This window comes from Cydia splendana, chromosome 24 (assembly GCF_910591565.1).
Source record: "Cydia splendana chromosome 24, ilCydSple1.2, whole genome shotgun sequence".
Lineage (NCBI taxonomy): Eukaryota > Metazoa > Arthropoda > Insecta > Lepidoptera > Tortricidae > Cydia > Cydia splendana.
Window position 1 is genome coordinate 8956825 of NC_085983.1, and position 19823 is coordinate 8976647.

The 19823-nt window shown below is 46.8% G+C and overlaps 1 protein-coding gene across 2 annotated transcripts; it reads left to right on the plus strand.

The window, feature by feature from the left end:
• The first annotated feature begins 54 nt into the window (after positions 1-54).
• On the plus strand, positions 55-19804 carry LOC134802386 (zinc finger protein 62-like). Of its 2 annotated transcripts, XM_063775024.1 has the most exons (10): positions 55-284; positions 1042-1146; positions 1757-2033; positions 2775-2959; positions 3769-3857; positions 8903-9019; positions 9531-9638; positions 17919-18030; positions 19244-19348; positions 19692-19804. In XM_063775024.1, exons 1-10 carry the CDS (start codon positions 111-113, stop codon positions 19788-19790), a joined length of 1371 nt encoding a protein of 456 aa, XP_063631094.1. In that variant the 5' UTR covers positions 55-110; the 3' UTR covers positions 19791-19804. The 2 variants fall into 2 exon arrangements, with proteins under 2 accessions (XP_063631094.1, XP_063631095.1); XM_063775025.1 differs by lacking the exon at positions 9531-9638.
• Positions 19805-19823: the final 19 nt, after the last annotated feature.

Genomic DNA, 19823 nt, shown 5'->3' on the forward strand with positions numbered 1-19823 from the left:
AAAAAAAAAATTGACATTTGTTTATTAAAACGTTTGCTGTATGCATTTTGTATGCATTGGCGAACGAAAATGTATTTGTAAAATTAGTGATTTCTTCGTAAATAAACACAATGTCGCGTTTTTTACTGTTAAATTTTAAAGATTTTGGTCTCAACCAAGATATAACACAGACGATTCAGTCACAAACGCTTGCCTGTATATGTTGTTTGGATTCGAATGTACCTCTTATCAACTTGTCGACTTGTAAACATGAAATATATTTGCAAAATTTCTACAAAACTGTGGTAAGTTTTGCCTGACCATTTTCTAAGGAGCTGTAGCAATACAAACATGATTATATTGGCAATATACTTGAATGATAAAAGATCAGGTTATGTCTGAAAAATGATTTTCTATTTACAAATGAAGACATTTTACTTAGTAATGTTTGTGCTCACATGATGACCTTTTCTTATTCATGTATATAATATAATATATAACTTTGTAGTATTATAACATAGTAGTCTTATAGTAATCCAATAAGACTCTAACAATACCCATCAATTCATTTATTCACTTGACCACGCAAAACTAAGCAACCTATTAAAAATATTCCAAAAAAATCAGTAATATAGCATTAATTATTTTTTTGGAATATTGAAAACTTAATGCTTAGGAATGTTATAAATATCATTGTTTGACAGGGTCAATATAATACAACACTATCACTATATAATAAAAGACTATCCTGCTATCCCTGTCACACAATATTTTAAGTACAACATTTAATAACAGCCAATGGGGTTGGCAACTGTCAAAGGTTTGCCTAGATGGCGCCATCATATGAGATTTGGCTTAAAGAGCTGGCATCCAGGGTATTAAAAAAACAAAAATTTGACACAATTCTAGGGATTGACGGGGCAAGCTATGATGGCGCCATCTGCTAAAAACTTCCACCGGCCAACCCCATTTGGGAGCACCGTTAGGTACTCCAAGTTTTCTGTTTTTCTCAATATACTGCACCTTAGAGTTAACACTTATTTATTATATACCTGATTTTAGGCTGAACCTACTAAGAAAGTAGTGTGTTTGGAGTGCCACAATGTCTTGAAGATGATAGAAACCTTCCGGCAGCAGGTGGTAAACAGCTTCCAGAGATTGACTGAGGTGAGCAACGTATGGGCAACATAGACGATGCTTTTACGCTGATGGACACCTACAACACCAAAGGGGTTGCAAGCGCATTACCAGCATTTAAAATAGGAGTCTCTTTTCCTGGGGGTTGTATAGGGGGCTATTCATAAATTACGTCATTTCAAATTAGGGGGGGGGTCTGGACATCGGATGACGGTAGCATGAAGTAGGAGGAAATGGGGTCATTTGAAGCATGATTTTTGGATGATTATAGGGGGGGGGGGGTCAAAAATCGTCAAAAATCGATGACGTAATTTATGGACAGCCCCTAGGCACAGGAATAGTGTGGGTGACAGTTGATTTCACAGTTTAGTTGTGCAAGGCAGGAAGATGTCTGCATCTGATGGTTCATGCATACAATGATACATACAATGTGTTCGGGTGACATCGTCACTGCGTGACAAAACCCTTAAAAAAAAATACATTGTGTTCCTCTCGGAGTCTCCCCCCCCCCCCCTTCTATCGATAGGCGACGCCCTTCAATGGTACATTTATCTGGTTTATTTGGTCAATCAGTGTAAGAATGTCCTATAATATTTATTTATAATGGTGATGATAATGATGATTTTTTTTTCTGTTTTAGGAAGTAACTTCAACAGCACCTCAAAACTATAAAAAACTTAATAAAAACAAGTACAATTTAACAGAAAAGAAAACAGTGAACATTTACCTGCCACCAGCAAAGTACACGGCAGAGAAATGGCAACCCCAACCACAGATAAACAAAATTGTGAAGAAAGAGGTCGACCCTTTGGAGCTTGCGTTGCCAGTGGTGAAAATTAAGGCTGAGCCGGTTGAGAGTGAGAGAGAAAAGGTTGAGATAGAAATAGTACCTGTGAAAAAGCAAGAGGAAACTAAAGGTACAATGTTACTGGAGCAGGCTAGTTTTCTTTACCTTGTAAGGCCCAATGTGCATTACGCTGTACACTCCGTTTCATAATTAGAAATTTTCAAAAAAATAATTTCAATTTACTGTACAACATGGTTTAAACTAAAAATAGGAAAATTATGTACAGTGGGCCTTACGTGGATGTATAATAGTACATTACGATACAAGTGCGAAAATAGGAAATTCGCAACGAGTGGCGATAAATTGAAACACAACCGAAGGGAGTGTTTTAAATCGACAGGAGTAAGGAATTACCTTTTCGCACGTGTGTTGTACAACATTTTACAGTAAGTACATATGCGGCTCGATTCGGAAAATGAATTAGATTTCTACTAGACTTCAACAAGTTACGATACGGATAATTTAAAGATATTTGTAAGATAGATATGTCAACTTTGACGTTTCCGCGATTCTGGAGGTCCTCTTGAACGATTTCGACAAGTTATGACTTAGATATCCAAGTCACATCTAGTCGATATCTAATGTAGATCTAGTTGATCTCTAAATCGTCTCAAGATCTTGTGATAATCTCGAAATCCGAATAGGCCTGTACGCCCTTAAATTTTTTGACATAGGCACGTATTGTCCTTAATCCCGCCCTAAGGCGGTAAAGTAGCAACATATGTACTGTAAAATATATTTAGTTCTTATTTTGTTTAGCGGTGCTACTAATTTTTGTGAAAGAAAGTCCCACAGTATTAATTAATTTCAGCACCACCAGACAAGAACCCAGCGGTCCGGACCGTGACGCTGACCAAGGAGGAGCTGGTGCTCGAGCGCTTGAAACTGGCGCAGTCCCCCGCCTACCTGAAGCTCCCGTACCGCTGCGAAAGCTGCGTCGTCGGCTTCAACTACGAGGAGAATATACAGGACCATATGAAGAGGAAACATGGCCCAGTGAGTAACCATATGTAGTGTACTTTCCTAGTTTCCCTTAGGGCCACTTGCACTATCCCACTAACCCGAGGTTAAGCTGTTAAACCGTTAACTCAGAGTCAAATTGTACTAGTAACCATGGCAACTCCGAATTTAACCGGCTAACCCCGGGTTAGTGAAATGGTGCAAGTGGCACTTAGAAAAGCGCTGGTGGCCTTTGTTGTTGATTTTTGGCCGACTGGCCCTTACTGCTAGGCCAGTCGGCCAAAAATCAACAACAAAGTCCGAATGATGGACTACGAGTAGGTAGGTACACGAGACGAAGATCGTCTTATAGAAAAGTTTTTTTTTTCGGATGAAATGGGTTTAAATGTAAAGCATTGATTGGAAATAATAGGTAAGATACTAAATTACAATTATAGTACAGAATTGTATTTTTTTCGTTGGTTGTTCCATTTTTATAAGAATTTCCGCGAGGTATAAAAGCAGATTTTCATGACATTTTGTTTACAGTACTTATGGTGTTACTTTCCTGCACTAGTGCGGGAAAGAGCACTTTCCGTGCGTATGTCGAAAGTTTAAAGGGCCATATGTACTGTAAAAAAGTAAAAAGTTGTTCGATACAAGTGTTTAATTTCCAATATTATTTAAGTAAAGGTTACAGTTTATTTTGAAACAATGTCAAGTATTGCGGAAGAATTTATAAAAAAAGATCCAATATAACTGATCTAAAGTTATAGTTGTCCCCTAATTTAAATTTTCCTATTATATTCTACACACTGCTTTTATATTGCACACAACTGTATGGGAGTCAACTGGTGTGTTTACAGAAGGTGGGCAGCGTGACGTGCGACGTGTGCCTGGCCGTGCTGCACCCGCCCGGCAGCCTCGCGGCCCACATGTTCCGGCACCTCACCAGGTGATACAACACTCTCTTGTTACTCGTTGCCATGGTTACGGTCGCCCGGGACACTGACGTGCGACGTGTGCCTGGCCGTGCTGCACCCGCCCGGCAGCCTCGCGGCACACATGTTCCGGCACCTCACCTGGTGATACAACACTCTCTTGTTACTCGTTGCCATGGTTACGGTCGCCCGGGACACTGACGTGCGACGTGTGCCTGGCCGTGCTGCACCCGCCCGGCAGCCTCGCGGCACACATGTTCCGGCACCTCACCAGGTTATACAACACTCTCTTGTTACTCGTTGCCATGGTTACGGTCGCCCGGGACACTGACGTGCGACGTGTGCCTGGCCGTGCTGCACCCGCCCGGCAGCCTCGCGGCCCACATGTTCCGGCACCTCACCAGGTGATACAACACTCTCTTGTTACTCGTTGCCATGGTTACGGTCGCCCGGGACACTGACGTGCGACGTGTGCCTGGCCGTGCTGCACCCGCCCGGCAGCCTCGCGGCACACATGTTCCGGCACCTCACCAGGTGATACAACACTCTCTTGTTACTCGTTGCCATGGTTACGGTCGCCCGGGACACTGACGTGCGACGTGTGCCTGGCCGTGCTGCACCCGCCCGGCAGCCTCGCGGCACACATGTTCCGGCACCTCACCAGGTGATACAACACTCTCTTGTTACTCGTTGCCATGGTTACGGTCGCCCGGGACACTGACGTGCGACGTGTGCCTGGCCGTGCTGCACCCGCCCGGCAGCCTCGCGGCACACATGTTCCGGCACCTCACCAGGTTATACAACACTCTCTTGTTACTCGTTGCCATGGTTACGGTCGCCCGGGACACTGACGTGCGACGTGTGCCTGGCCGTGCTGCACCCGCCCGGCAGCCTCGCGGCACACATGTTCCGGCACCTCACCAGGTGATACAACACTCTCTTGTTACTCGTTGCCATGGTTACGGTCGCCCGGGACACTGACGTGCGACGTGTGCCTGGCCGTGCTGCACCCGCCCGGCAGCCTCGCGGCACACATGTTCCGGCACCTCACCAGGTGATACAACACTCTCTTGTTACTCGTTGCCATGGTTACGGTCGCCCGGGACACTGACGTGCGACGTGTGCCTGGCCGTGCTGCACCCGCCCGGCAGCCTCGCGGCACACATGTTCCGGCACCTCACCAGGTTATACAACACTCTCTTGTTACTCGTTGCCATGGTTACGGTCGCCCGGGACACTGACGTGCGACGTGTGCCTGGCCGTGCTGCACCCGCCCGGCAGCCTCGCGGCCCACATGTTCCGGCACCTCACCAGGTGAAACAACACTCTCTTGTTACTCGTTGCCATGGTTACGGTCGCCCGGGACACTGACGTGCGACGTGTGCCTGGCCGTTCTGCACCCGCCCGGCAGCCTCGCGGCCCACATGTTCCGGCACCTCACCAGGTGATACAACACTCTCTTGTTACTCGTTGCCATGGTTACGGTCGCCCGGGACACTGACGTGCGACGTGTGCCTGGCCGTGCTGCACCCGCCCGGCAGCCTCGCGGCACACATGTTCCGGCACCTCACCAGGTGATACAACACTCTCTTGTTACTCGTTGCCATGGTTACGGTCGCCCGGGACACTGAAGTGCGACGTGTGCCTGGCCGTGCTGCACCCGCCCGGCAGCCTCGCGGCACACATGTTCCGGCACCTCACCAGGTGATACAACACTCTCTTGTTACTCGTTGCCATGGTTACGGTCGCCCGGGACACTGACGTGCGACGTGTGCCTGGCCGTGCTGCACCCGCCCGGCAGCCTCGCGGCCCACATGTTCCGGCACCTCACCAGGTGATACAACATTCGCTTGTTACTCGTTGCCATGGTTACCATCGCCCGGGACACTGACGTGCGACGTGTGCCTGGCCGTGCTGCACCCGCCCGGCAGCCTCGCGGCCCACATGTTCCGGCACCTCACCAGGTGATACAACATTCGCTTGTTACTCGTTGCCATGGTTACCATCGCCCGGGACACTGACGTGCGACGTGTGCCTGGCCGTGCTGCACCCGCCCGGCAGCCTCGCGGCCCACATGTTCCGGCACCTCACCAGGTGATACAACACTCTCTTGTTACTCGTTGCCATGGTTACGGTCGCCCGGGACACTGACGTGCGACGTGTGCCTGGCCGTGCTGCACCCGCCCGGCAGCCTCGCGGCACACATGTTCCGGCACCTCACCAGGTGATACAACACTCTCTTGTTACTCGTTGCCATGGTTACGGTCGCCCGGGACACTGACGTGCGACGTGTGCCTGGCCGTGCTGCACCCGCCCGGCAGCCTCGCGGCACACATGTTCCGGCACCTCACCAGGTGATACAACACTCTCTTGTTACTCGTTGCCATGGTTACGGTCGCCCGGGACACTGACGTGCGACGTGTGCCTGGCCGTGCTGCACCCGCCCGGCAGCCTCGCGGCCCACATGTTCCGGCACCTCACCAGGTGATACAACACTCTCTTGTTACTCGTTGCCATGGTTACGGTCGCCCGGGACACTGACGTGCGACGTGTGCCTGGCCGTGCTGCACCCGCCCGGCAGCCTCGCGGCACACATGTTCCGGCACCTCACCAGGTGATACAACACTCTCTTGTTACTCGTTGCCATGGTTACGGTCGCCCGGGACACTGACGTGCGACGTGTGCCTGGCCGTGCTGCACCCGCCCGGCAGCCTCGCGGCACACATGTTCCGGCACCTCACCAGGTGATACAACACTCTCTTGTTACTCGTTGCCATGGTTACGGTCGCCCGGGACACTGACGTGCGACGTGTGCCTGGCCGTGCTGCACCCGCCCGGCAGCCTCGCGGCCCACATGTTCCGGCACCTCACCAGGTGATACAACACTCTCTTGTTACTCGTTGCCATGGTTACGGTCGCCCGGGACACTGACGTGCGACGTGTGCCTGGCCGTGCTGCACCCGCCCGGCAGCCTCGCGGCCCACATGTTCCGGCACCTCACCAGGTGATACAACACTCTCTTGTTACTCGTTGCCATGGTTACGGTCGCCCGGGACACTGACGTGCGACGTGTGCCTGGCCGTGCTGCACCCGCCCGGCAGCCTCGCGGCCCACATGTTCCGGCACCTCACCAGGTGATACAACACTCTCTTGTTACTCGTTGCCATGGTTACGGTCGCCCGGGACACTGACGTGCGACGTGTGCCTGGCCGTGCTGCACCCGCCCGGCAGCCTCGCGGCCCACATGTTCCGGCACCTCACCAGGTGATACAACACTCTCTTGTTACTCGTTGCCATGGTTACGGTCGCCCGGGACACTGACGTGCGACGTGTGCCTGGCCGTGCTGCACCCGCCCGGCAGCCTCGCGGCACACATGTTCCGGCACCTCACCAGGTGATACAACACTCTCTTGTTACTCGTTGCCATGGTTACGGTCGCCCGGGACACTGACGTGCGACGTGTGCCTGGCCGTGCTGCACCCGCCCGGCAGCCTCGCGGCCCACATGTTCCGGCACCTCACCAGGTGATACAACACTCTCTTGTTACTCGTTGCCATGGTTACGGTCGCCCGGGACACTGACGTGCGACGTGTGCCTGGCCGTGCTGCACCCGCCCGGCAGCCTCGCGGCACACATGTTCCGGCACCTCACCAGGTGATACAACACTCTCTTGTTACTCGTTGCCATGGTTACGGTCGCCCGGGACACTGACGTGCGACGTGTGCCTGGCCGTGCTGCACCCGCCCGGCAGCCTCGCGGCACACATGTTCCGGCACCTCACCAGGTGATACAACACTCTCTTGTTACTCGTTGCCATGGTTACGGTCGCCCGGGACACTGACGTGCGACGTGTGCCTGGCCGTGCTGCACCCGCCCGGCAGCCTCGCGGCACACATGTTCCGGCACCTCACCAGGTGATACAACACTCTCTTGTTACTCGTTGCCATGGTTACGGTCGCCCGGGACACTGACGTGCGACGTGTGCCTGGCCGTGCTGCACCCGCCCGGCAGCCTCGCGGCCCACATGTTCCGGCACCTCACCAGGTGATACAACACTCTCTTGTTACTCGTTGCCATGGTTACGGTCGCCCGGGACACTGACGTGCGACGTGTGCCTGGCCGTGCTGCACCCGCCCGGCAGCCTCGCGGCACACATGTTCCGGCACCTCACCAGGTGATACAACACTCTCTTGTTACTCGTTGCCATGGTTACGGTCGCCCGGGACACTGACGTGCGACGTGTGCCTGGCCGTGCTGCACCCGCCCGGCAGCCTCGCGGCACACATGTTCCGGCACCTCACCAGGTGATACAACACTCTCTTGTTACTCGTTGCCATGGTTACGGTCGCCCGGGACACTGACGTGCGACGTGTGCCTGGCCGTGCTGCACCCGCCCGGCAGCCTCGCGGCACACATGTTCCGGCACCTCACCAGGTGATACAACATTCTCTTGTTACTCGTTGCCATGGTTACGGTCGCCCGGGACACTCGTACTCAAAGGGTAAAAACGGGACCCTATTACTAAGACTTCGCTGTCCGTCCGTCTGTCCGTTATGGTAATTTTAATGGTTTACTTGACAGTTTAATGGTTTACAAGACCGGTCATTGTGGCACTCTTTGGGGGAGGCCTATGTCCAGCAGTGGACGTCCTCTGGCTGATATGATGATGATGATGATGATGACTTGACAGTGACCTAAGTGACTTTGACACTTTTGACAGTGACGTATCTGTCGTAGTTTTTTTTGGATTTGAATTCCAGTTTTGAGTATAGATACACAACTTGACACTGTCGTAGAAGTTAAACAAATTGATTCATTATAACATTCATTCTTTCGGCTTGGCCTTCCCCCGATTGGGTCGGGTTACTAAATCTAGTTATACGCGCACCCGAGCTGCATACATCGCCATTGTTAGTAGCTCGGTACTACTTACATGCCTAGCGTGTCTTATTTAAGTTTGGGCAGTTGTGTAAAAGCCTGTGACAACCCTTGTGCGGTGTCAACATGAAAGGCGTCGGTCCACCGTTACTTTTGACAGTGTGCCTGTACCGTGTCGCAGGTACGCGTGCGTGAAGTGCGACGCGCGCTACCCGACCTACGACGACACGCTCCACCACTACAAGAAGCAGCACGGCGACCGCTGTCTCCGCTGCGCCGAGTGCCACTACACCACCGAGTGAGTTTACTTGCTTTACAGTACATCTGGTGCTCCATTACGACACCCTGTGCTATTATGAGCACATTTCGTCACTGCGTCGAAAATTTAAAGGGTAGTAAAACGTTGTACAATACAACACACGTGCGAAAAGGTAATTCGCAACTCGTGTCGATTTAAAACACTCCCTTTTCGCACTTGTATCGTAATGTACTATTATAGTACATCTGGTGCTCCATTACGATACCCTGCGCTATAATAAGCATATTACGTCACTTCGTCGAAAATTTTATACCTTTAAACGAGCATTTCTTGTTTATTTATATATTTCGGGGATCTCGGAAACGGCTCTAACGATTTCGATGAAATTTGCTATGTATGTGGGGGTTTTCGTGGGCGATAAATAAAAACAAAAAAAAATGAAAAAATCGATCTAGCTTTGTCGTATCTCTGGGAAAATGCGCATTTTTGAGTTTTTATATGTTTTCCGAGCAAAGCTCGGTCTCAGATAGTAACTATTGTAATGTTGCAGCTCCCCACAGAAGTTCAGGAAGCACAAGCGGCTGCACCACAAGCGGTTCACGTGCGCGGACTGCGGCGTGGTGCTCGCCACGCGGCCCAGCCTCACCCGCCACATGGCGTGAGTTTACCATATTACATATAGTCTGGCAAGCAAAGTATGTCAGTAGCAATGTACAGCAAAGTAGGGCAACACTCAAAGAGCAATATTGCGCTAAGAAAAGCAGCAATGTACATCGAACCAAAAAATGTAATTATCATAACCTCAAATTTTATAAATATTTACGATCATCGAGCATGATTGTACATTGTAGGCACCTTGACTTTGCTTAAGTTCATGCACAATCTTATTTAATATATTGGTATTTTAACCCGCATAAATGTTAATGTGGTTCAGTGAAGGGGACGGACTGAAAATCAGCGCTGCGCAGGCAATTTGTAACGAAATGACTGACGCAGCGTATGCTGAGCCCGTTCCTTTTGCCGCACAAATTTAATTTTTAATTATTATATTTTGTAACCTGTATGCTTATTGTGTTGCAATAAATGGTTTCTTATTCTTATTATTTAATGCTGACAGCAGAAATTTCTCTTGAAATAGCAACGATTCAGATTGTAAACAAACAAGATGGCTGTCATTCACGATTCACATTCCACAGAGAAAACACAGATGACTCGGATTTTGAAATTATTCGAAAACAGTGCTAACCCGCGATTTTCAAATTTGCCGCCTTTTGCTACTGACAAGAATTGCTTGACCAAGTATACATCATCGTTATTTTAGCCTCCTGTCGCTCACTGCTGGACAATACTGGACATAGGCATACATCCAGGGAATCAGACTTTTTTATACTACGTCGGTGGCAAACAAGCTTACAGCCCGCCTGATGGTATTTTTTTTCCTCTGCTTTGTCCTGATCGGAACACGAAAACCGAATATCTTAAACGGATCTCCAATATTTTTGTCACACAATATATACTCGTAGTGCTATATTTTTTAAGCGATTAATATTTTTATTTTACCAACGTCGACATGCCCGAAATAGGGTTCATGGCCTCGGGCCCTTTCGCGTCATCTTGAAAAGTTGTAACATTTATTTCAAAATTTTAATGGCCTCCTAGCCTAGTCGGTAGTGACCCTGCCTACGAAGCAGGAGGTCCCGGGTTCGAATCCTGGCAAGGGCATTTATTTGTGTGTTATGGATGTTTTCTATGTATATAAGTATTTATATATATGTGTCTATTATATACATATATATCGTTGTCTAGTACCCACAACACAAGCCTTATTGAGCTGCTGTGGGACTAGGTCGATCTGTGTAAAATTGTCCTATAATATTTATCTACTTATACATGAAAGTACGAATGGCGGACTCCAGGTATTCTCTACCAGTCAACAATTAAAATCGTATTTATACCGGGAGGCAAAAAAATAACTTCATTCCCGTTGCCAGGGAGGTTTTGGGATTATACTGAGCAACTTTTACTATGGGACCAACCCCGAAATCGCGAAAAAAAAAATTTGGCTGTTTCATACTTTTTGATTGGTTCATTTTCTATGGGAGGGTAATTTTATTTCGCGATTTCGGGGTTGGTCCCATAGTAAAAGTTGCTCAGTATAATCCCAAAACCTCCCTGGCAACGGGAATGTAGTTATTTATTAGCCACCCTGTATTTAACCGTTAGTGTGCGGCACCACAGATAAGATAATCATTTGACTTTTGACTACCCGAAAGGGACTAGGGCCATACATTAGAAAGAGACAGCATGGTTCGTCCCTGAACCGCTGTCAAACTTCGGTTCTGTAGGAAGTGTCCTTTCTGTACGGTAGTAGTATTAATGCCGCGACCGCTGCAGGGGACCATCGAGTGCGTCGACTTCTGGCCGAAGGGTGTCGTGTTTCGGAGGTTTCGGGGCAAACTGCCGAACCTAACACAAGAACAGACGATTCAACGGAGCCACGCCATTTTGTCGCATAAATAGTGCTTAGTTTTTAAGTTTATAAAATACATATGTATGTTAGTCTGTAAGGTATTTGTAATATGGGCCTTGGTGCCTGACTTAAATTTTAAATAAATAATAGTTATTTGTTTTTCTCAAACATGCAATGAAATATTGATGTTATGTTCCTTATAATAGGCTGCGAAGTATGACGTTTCAGGTGCGGCTAGGACAAAAGGTCGTTAATGGAATTTCATACACATCTTGCAGGCCTAGGCCGGCAAAGTCCTCTTTTTTAATTTTCATTTCACAGATATTTGTGACACAACATCGTGGCATTCATCCATTAAAAAAAACTAGAGGCAGTATTTGCTTTATGGTTCGTAATGACACTGCCACTACGCCTATAAAAAAATAACAAAAAACAATGTTTGCTATAATTTGCAGTTTTATTTGTATAAAATCAACATGAACTTAATAAATAATACATTCTATAACTTTATAATTTTAAATTATAAATTTAACTATACAAATAAAAACATTTAAAATATTTCATCTAAACGTTAGCGGTAAAAAGGTCTACTCAAACACACGTAGTTATATTTTTTAAATTGTTATGGAGGTAAAGTTGAAAAATATTCATTCTGTTTTATTGGATTTATGGTGCGTTGTTGATTTTTTTACTTTAATATGAGTTCCGACGAAATAATGAAATTAATATTAATTGTAATCGTAGGTGTTGGAATTGGCAGCGTAAGTAGAATTGATTTTAATAACTTGCTGCCTCTGCCGCCAAGTCAAAGACGAAGTATGTATATGGTTGCTTATGGCAATTTTATTATTTGAGAAACTAAGAAAAATGGCTTACAATTTATTAGAAACAGTTTTGTGGCATATTTTAAATGAATGTAACTACAAATTCGTCAACACTGTGGAAATTATACTTATTTACTCCATGCATAAAGCAACGATGTATGTGAAACATGATATCAACATGAAAGACTATGTAAACTTACGTGATGAAAACGACAGTCAGACGGATACAAGGCGAAAAAATCAAAGATACATGAAAATATACGGGTAGTAAAAATAGGGTGCGTCCCACGAGATATAACTACTTAATATATAATTTCATATTAATAAAGTTCACAAGATATAATGAACGTTTGCTATAACATCAAAATCAATATTTTTATTAGGAATAACGGTCATTTAACATAATACTCATTTTGTATAATGATTTTTTATATAACACTCAAATACTATAAATTCAGTTTGTATAACATACATAACGTATATCGATCATAGTATATACTATCTTTTAGTATAATGATTATAAAATATAATAGCGTATGATATACTAAATAGGTTATAACTGCTGCCCCTATACAAAACAAGCTGTTGCCAGAAAAGTAGGTTAGGTTAGAACTGCGACCTCTACAGAAAACAAACTGCTGCCAGAAAAGTAGGTTAGGTTAGGTTAGAACTGCGACCCCTACAGAAAACAAACTGCTGCCAGAAAAGTAGGTTAGGTTAGAACTGCGACGCCTACAAAAAACAATCTGCTGCTAGAAAAGTAGGTTAGGTTAGAACTGCGACCCCTACGGAAAACAAACTGCTGCTAGAAAAGTAGGTTAGGTTAGGTTAGAACTGCGATCCCTACAAAAAAAGGTAATAATAGGCTACAAATATAATGACCACCAAAAAATACTTTGGTACCCTAAATAAAAAAATCATGCTTACCAAAAAAAAATACTGAACACCAAAAAAATAAGGCCTAAAAATACAAAAGTACCACCACTTTAATTACGACTGCACTTCAAATTGTATTCAAATACCAAATATATTGAATGATCACCAAAAATCATTAATGATCACCAAATCTTGAAGACCAAATGAATGCGATATTTTCACCTAAATAAACCTCTATGATTACCAAAAAATGTATACATATTACCAAATAAAGTAAACTGATGCCAAAATTACTAGCCCCTCCCGCTCAACCCCCCGTAGCCCGCATCGCATACCTACCTAACCTAATCTACTTTTCTAGTAGCATTTCGTTATGCTACTAGAAAAGTAAGTTAAACTGCTATCAGTTAAGTGGGTTAGCTTAGGTTAGCACTGCGACCCTTACAGAAACGAAAGGTACTAGAAAAGTAGGTTAGGTTAAGTTTCAACTGCTACCCATACAGATACGAAACGCTACTAGAAAAGTGGGTTAGGTTAGGTTTGAACTGCGACCCTTACAGAAAAGAAATACTACTAGAAAAGTGGGTTAGGTTAGGTTTGAACTGCGACCCATACAGAAACGAAATGCTACTAGAAAAGTGGGTTAGGTTAGGTTTGAACTGCGACCCTTGCAGAAAAGAAATGCTACTAGAAAAGTGGGTTAGGTTAGGTTTGAACTGCGACCCTTACAGAAACAAAATGCTACTAGAAAAGTGGGTTAGGTTAGGTTAGAACTGCGACTGTTACAGAAATAAAATGCTACTAGAAAAAGATGACGAAGTGGATTACTTAATTTAATAGGATAACGATATATTAAATGTTTGCACATTTTTAATTAAAATGTGGTTACAATTTTTGTGATCATTTACTATTTTTGCGTTTACAATGATTATTTTGGAGCCATTTGCTTTAATAGGATAGCAAGATTTAAAAATTTGGTTATCATTTTACATTAAAATGGAGTTCAAATTTTGGTGGTCATTTACTATTTTTGGGTTTACAATGATTATTTTGGTGTCATTTTCTTTAATAGGATAGCAAGATGTAAAAATTTGGTTATCATTTCACATTAAAATGGGGTTTGAAATTTGGTAATCATTGACTATTTTTGGGTTAATAATGATTAGTTTGGTGTCATTTCCTTTAAAAGGATAGTAAAATGTAATAAAATTGGTAATCATTTCACATTAAAATGGTGTTATAATTTTGGTGATCATTCATGATTTTAGGGTGGTAAAATAGATTTTTTTGGTATTAAATTTTACTAAATCTGGTGATCAGTTAAATAGCAGCCGTAAAAATACACGACTCGTGTAAAACATACGCGTGATAATGATATAGGTACGTGTTGGTTATATTTTGGGTGTAGTTTATTTTTAGTTTTTTCTATAAATAAAACTTGGGTTTCGTGGATTTTTTATTTTATTTATTTCATTGCATGTTTGAGAAAAGCACTATACATACCTCGGCGGGAAATGGGGTTGCCCGCGCTCAGACCTATCCGTCCTCGCTTCGCTCGGCCGTCTATATGTCTTCGGCCGGCAACCCCTTTCGTCCCGGCCTCTGTAGTAATGTACTATTACAAGGGGGCAAAGTTGTTGTTTAGCCGCTCGTGCTAATATTGATACCCAAGCAAGCGAAAGATTCCAAAATTGAACCACGAGCGTAGCTAGTCGTTCGAAAAATGGAATCTTGAGCGTTGCGAGGGTTTCAAAGCACGAGGGTTAAACAAAATTTGCCCCCGAGAGAAAACGCAAAATTTTTCACCACACCAACCCGAAACAAATATTAAATGTAAAATATCAAACAAAATCAAACCAAATCAAATTAAAATGAACGTTATTAAATAATTATCATCCAAAATCATCATTTAAAAGTCAATTCTACCAGCAAACATAGGAAAACAACTCAAAATTTGCATTTGATTACTTTGCCTAACATGTGAATTACTGATAGCAAAGTGCAACTATGCTATCCGTTTTTGAAGTGTAAAGTAAGCCTTCCGTCCGAGCTGGTGTGGTGAAAATAAATTATGTATTCTGTGCCGTTAGCGTGCTCCACAACAAGCGGCTGTACCGCTGCGTGCACTGCTCCATCACGTTCACGGACGGCACTAAGTTCGCGACGCACATGCGCGTGCACGGCGCGGCGGCGGCGCGCGCGGCGTGCGCGGCGTGCGGGCTGCAGTTCAAGGCGTGGCACGCCTACAACGCGCACCACCTCTACAGCACCGCGCACCGGAACACTACCAAGTTAGTACGCCACTATACTCTCACGCGCCGTGCGGGCTGCAGTTCAAGGCGTGGCACGCCTACAACGCGCACCACCTCTACAGCACCGCGCACCGGAACACTACCAAGTTAGTACGCCACTATACTATCACGCGCCGTGCGGGCTGCAGTTCAAGGCGTGGCACGCCTACAACGCGCACCACCTCTACAGCACCGCGCACCGGAACACTACCAAGTTAGTACGCCACTATACTCTCACGCGCCGTGCGGGCTGCAGTACAAGGCGTGGCACGCCTACAACGCGCACCACCTCTACAGCACCGCGCACCGGAACACTACCAAGTTAGTACGCCACTATACTCTCACGCGCCGTGCGGGCTGCAGTTCAAGGCGTGGCACGCCTACAACGCGCACCACCTCTACAGCACCGCGCACCGGAACACTACCAAGTTAGTACGCCACTATACTCTCACGCGCCGTGCGGGCTGCAGTTCAAGGCGTGGCACGCCTACAACGCGCACCACCTCTACAGCACCGCGCACCGGAACACTACCAAGTTAGTACGCCACTATACTCTCACGCGGCGTGCGGGCTGCAGTTCAAGGCGTGGCACGCCTACAACGCGCACCACCTCTACAGCACCGCGCACCGGAACACTACCAAGTTAGTACGCCACTATACTCTCACGCGCCGTGCGGGCTGCAGTTCAAGGCGTGGCACGCCTACAACGCGCACCACCTCTACAGCACCGCGCACCGGAACACTACCAAGTTAGTACGCCACTATACTCTCACGCGCCGTGCGGGCTGCAGTTCAAGGCGTGGCACGCCTACAACGCGCACCACCTCTACAGCACCGCGCACCGGAACACTACCAAGTTAGTACGCCACTATACTCTCACGCGCCGTGCGGGCTGCAGTTCAAGGCGTGGCACGCCTACAACGCGCACCACCTCTACAGCACCGCGCACCGGAACACTACCAAGTTAGTACGCCACTATACTCTCACGCGCCGTGCGGGCTGCAGTTCAAGGCGTGGCACGCCTACAACGCGCACCACCTCTACAGCACCGCGCACCGGAACACTACCAAGTTAGTACGCCACTATACTCTCACGCGCCGTGCGGGCTGCAGTACAAGGCGTGGCACGCCTACAACGCGCACCACCTCTACAGCACCGCGCACCGGAACACTACCAAGTTAGTACGCCACTATACTCTCACGCGCCGTGCGGGCTGCAGTTCAAGGCGTGGCACGCCTACAACGCGCACCACCTCTACAGCACCGCGCACCGGAACACTACCAAGTTAGTACGCCACTATACTCTCACGCGCCGTGCGGGCTGCAGTTCAAGGCGTGGCACGCCTACAACGCGCACCACCTCTACAGCACCGCGCACCGGAACACTACCAAGTTAGTACGCCACTATACTCTCACGCGGCGTGCGGGCTGCAGTTCAAGGCGTGGCACGCCTACAACGCGCACCACCTCTACAGCACCGCGCACCGGAACACTACCAAGTTAGTACGCCACTATACTCTCACGCGCCGTGCGGGCTGCAGTTCAAGGCGTGGCATGCCTACAACGCGCACCACCTCTACAGCACCGCGCACCGGAACACTACCAAGTTAGTACGCCACTATACTCTCACGCGCCGTGCGGGCTGCAGTTCAAGGCGTGGCACGCCTACAACGCGCACCACCTCTACAGCACCGCGCACCGGAACACTACCAAGTTAGTACGCCACTATACTCTCACGCGCCGTGCGGGCTGCAGTTCAAGGCGTGGCACGCCTACAACGCGCACCACCTCTACAGCACCGCGCACCGGAACACTACCAAGTTAGTACGCCACTATACTCTCACGCGCCCTGCGGGCTGCAGTTCAAGGCGTGGCACGCCTACAACGCGCACCACCTCTACAGCACCGCGCACCGGAACACTACCAAGTTAGTACGCCACTATACTATCACGCGCCGTGCGGGCTGCAGTTCAAGGCGTGGCACGCCTACAACGCGCACCACCTCTACAGCACCGCGCACCGGAACACTACCAAGTTAGTACGCCACTATACTCTCACGCGCCCTGCGGGCTGCAGTTCAAGGCGTGGCACGCCTACAACGCGCACCACCTCTACAGCACCGCGCACCGGAACACTACCAAGTTAGTACGCCACTATACTATCACGCGCCGTGCGGGCTGCAGTTCAAGGCGTGGCACGCCTACAACGCGCACCGGAACACTACCATGTTAGTACAATACTAATAACCCCCATTAAACTCTAGAATAATAAAAATTGCTGTTGTTATTTAGAGTCTTTCTCTCTCTTTAGAGTCACACATCACACATTCTCGCATTAGAGTCACATCATTAGTACAAAGGCGAACTATGCATATATGTGTGTATTGCGTCTCACATTAATGAGAGAGTGAGACGCAACGCATATTGAACAGGTAGAATACCAACTAAGACGGTATTAGTAAAATTGCAAATGTTCCAGGATAACCTGCAACCACTGCGGCATGAAGTTCGCGACGGCGACGCACCTGCGCATGCACGTGCAGTTCAGCGACCACCCCAAGCAGACCTTCCACTGCCCAGACTGCCCCAAGGTTCGCATACTAGGTCCCACTTGCACCATCCCACTAACCCGGGGTTAAGCGGTTAAACCGTTAACCTAGTGTCAAATTGTACTGGTAACCAGTGCAACTTCAGGTTCAACCGGTTAACCCCGGGTTAGTGGAACGGTGCAAGTGGGCCTAGGTCAAGCAAATCTTGTCAGTAGAAAAAGGCGGCAAATTTGAAAAGTTAACAACACTACGTTTGAATTGTTCGAAAATCGCGTGTTATTTATATCTTATCTGTGGAACTGTTTTGTTTACATTTCACCGTTGTTCGATGTACATTGCTGCTTTTTGTTAGTTTCCTAGGGATACCATACTTTAGTTTGCTTTACATTGCTACTGACATATCCAGCTTGACCAACTATAATTAATAAGTTTTTAGCAAACATTTCATTTTTGGTCCTAGCTTTTAACGCTGGCTGTACTTTTCTTTCCACAGGCAACTAATACTCATCGAGACAATTCTAACAACGCCAAACACAATTAGGTTTCGTTATTTTTTCTCAGAGTTCCCATGGCCACCTCCTGTCTCCATCATCAGATCAGCTCGATGGTACCATAATATTGCATTGTTCCGACTTAAATTTGTATGCAAATTTTCAGCTTCATTGGAAGCCGGGAAGGGGGTCAAATTTAACTTGGAACATTTGACCCGTACAAACAGTTACACACATAGAGTAATTCGCCAGTAAATGGCCACCCTAAACTAAAAATGAATTCTATTCACCTATAAACAGAATTTATTTTAGTATAAGGTTTCAATAACTGGCCAGCGTTCAATAACTAGCCACCTTATACTAAAAATTAATTCTGTTTATAGGTGAATAGAATTCATTTTTAGTTTAGGGTGGCCAGTTACCCTACCCTACCTAGATACATAGGCAGGGTCGTCTTAAACTATGCTGGGGCCCTTGGGCACATAAGAATTTGGGGCCCTTTTGGAAAGTAAAGAAAGCGAATTAAACTAACATTTTTCTACTATGATCTTCTATTTATTATGGGTAATCAAATATACTGTTACTGTCTGTCCTTCGGGGCCCCCTGAGGCCCGTGCCCAGGGCCCCCATTGCCCTTATGGTAAAGACGGTACTGTACATAGGTACATTACAAGTTAATAAAAAGCTTGTAAAAATACATTAATATATTAAATATTTTTTTTTTCTGAAAATGTCCAAAGATCCAATAGTACGTTTTGTAACAGGAGTTTGCCGTAGAAGCAGAGATGAAACAGCACCGCAACATTCACAAGAAACAGCGGCTCCGCTCCACCGACAGGATCTGCGACTACTGCGGCCGCGTCTACACTGTGAGTGCACGATACCTTATACAATGTATAGTAGTAGTAGTAAACACTTTATTGTACAAAAAGACATTAAAAAAATTAAAATAACATACAATTAGTAAGAAGTACAAATGCGAACTTATACCTTTGAGGAAGTTACGGATTACGGATTTAATCAATAAAGTAAAACTCGAATGACATTGTAACAGTTTTTCGACCAGGTCACGTGTCCGTCTTACGAATCTTACGGTCACGTGACACCTGTTGCGAGTTTAACATTTTTTCCCCATCACAAAAAGTGCACAGCGCCGCTAAAGAAGAAGAAGAATTTAAATACCTAAATATGTATAAAATATGGTTGTTGCAGAGTCGAGAGCACCTCATCCGCCACATCCAGACGCACCTGCTGAAGCGGCAGAAGGCCAAAGAACGAGCCAAGTCGACCAAGCCCCACAAGGCGAAATAAACTATATACACTAACACTTGTTTTATTATACCA

Excerpts from the sequence above, each read along its gene's own strand:
- LOC134802386 (XM_063775024.1), top strand. The coding sequence starts at position 111 with ATGTCGCGTTTTTTACTGTTAAATTTTAAAGATTTTGGTCTCAACCAA. Across the intron at positions 285-1,041 it reads AAAATTTCTACAAAACTGTG|GCTGAACCTACTAAGAAAGT; the intron begins GTAAGTTTTGCC and ends ACCTGATTTTAG. Across the intron at positions 1,147-1,756 it reads GCTTCCAGAGATTGACTGAG|GAAGTAACTTCAACAGCACC; the intron begins GTGAGCAACGTA and ends TTTCTGTTTTAG.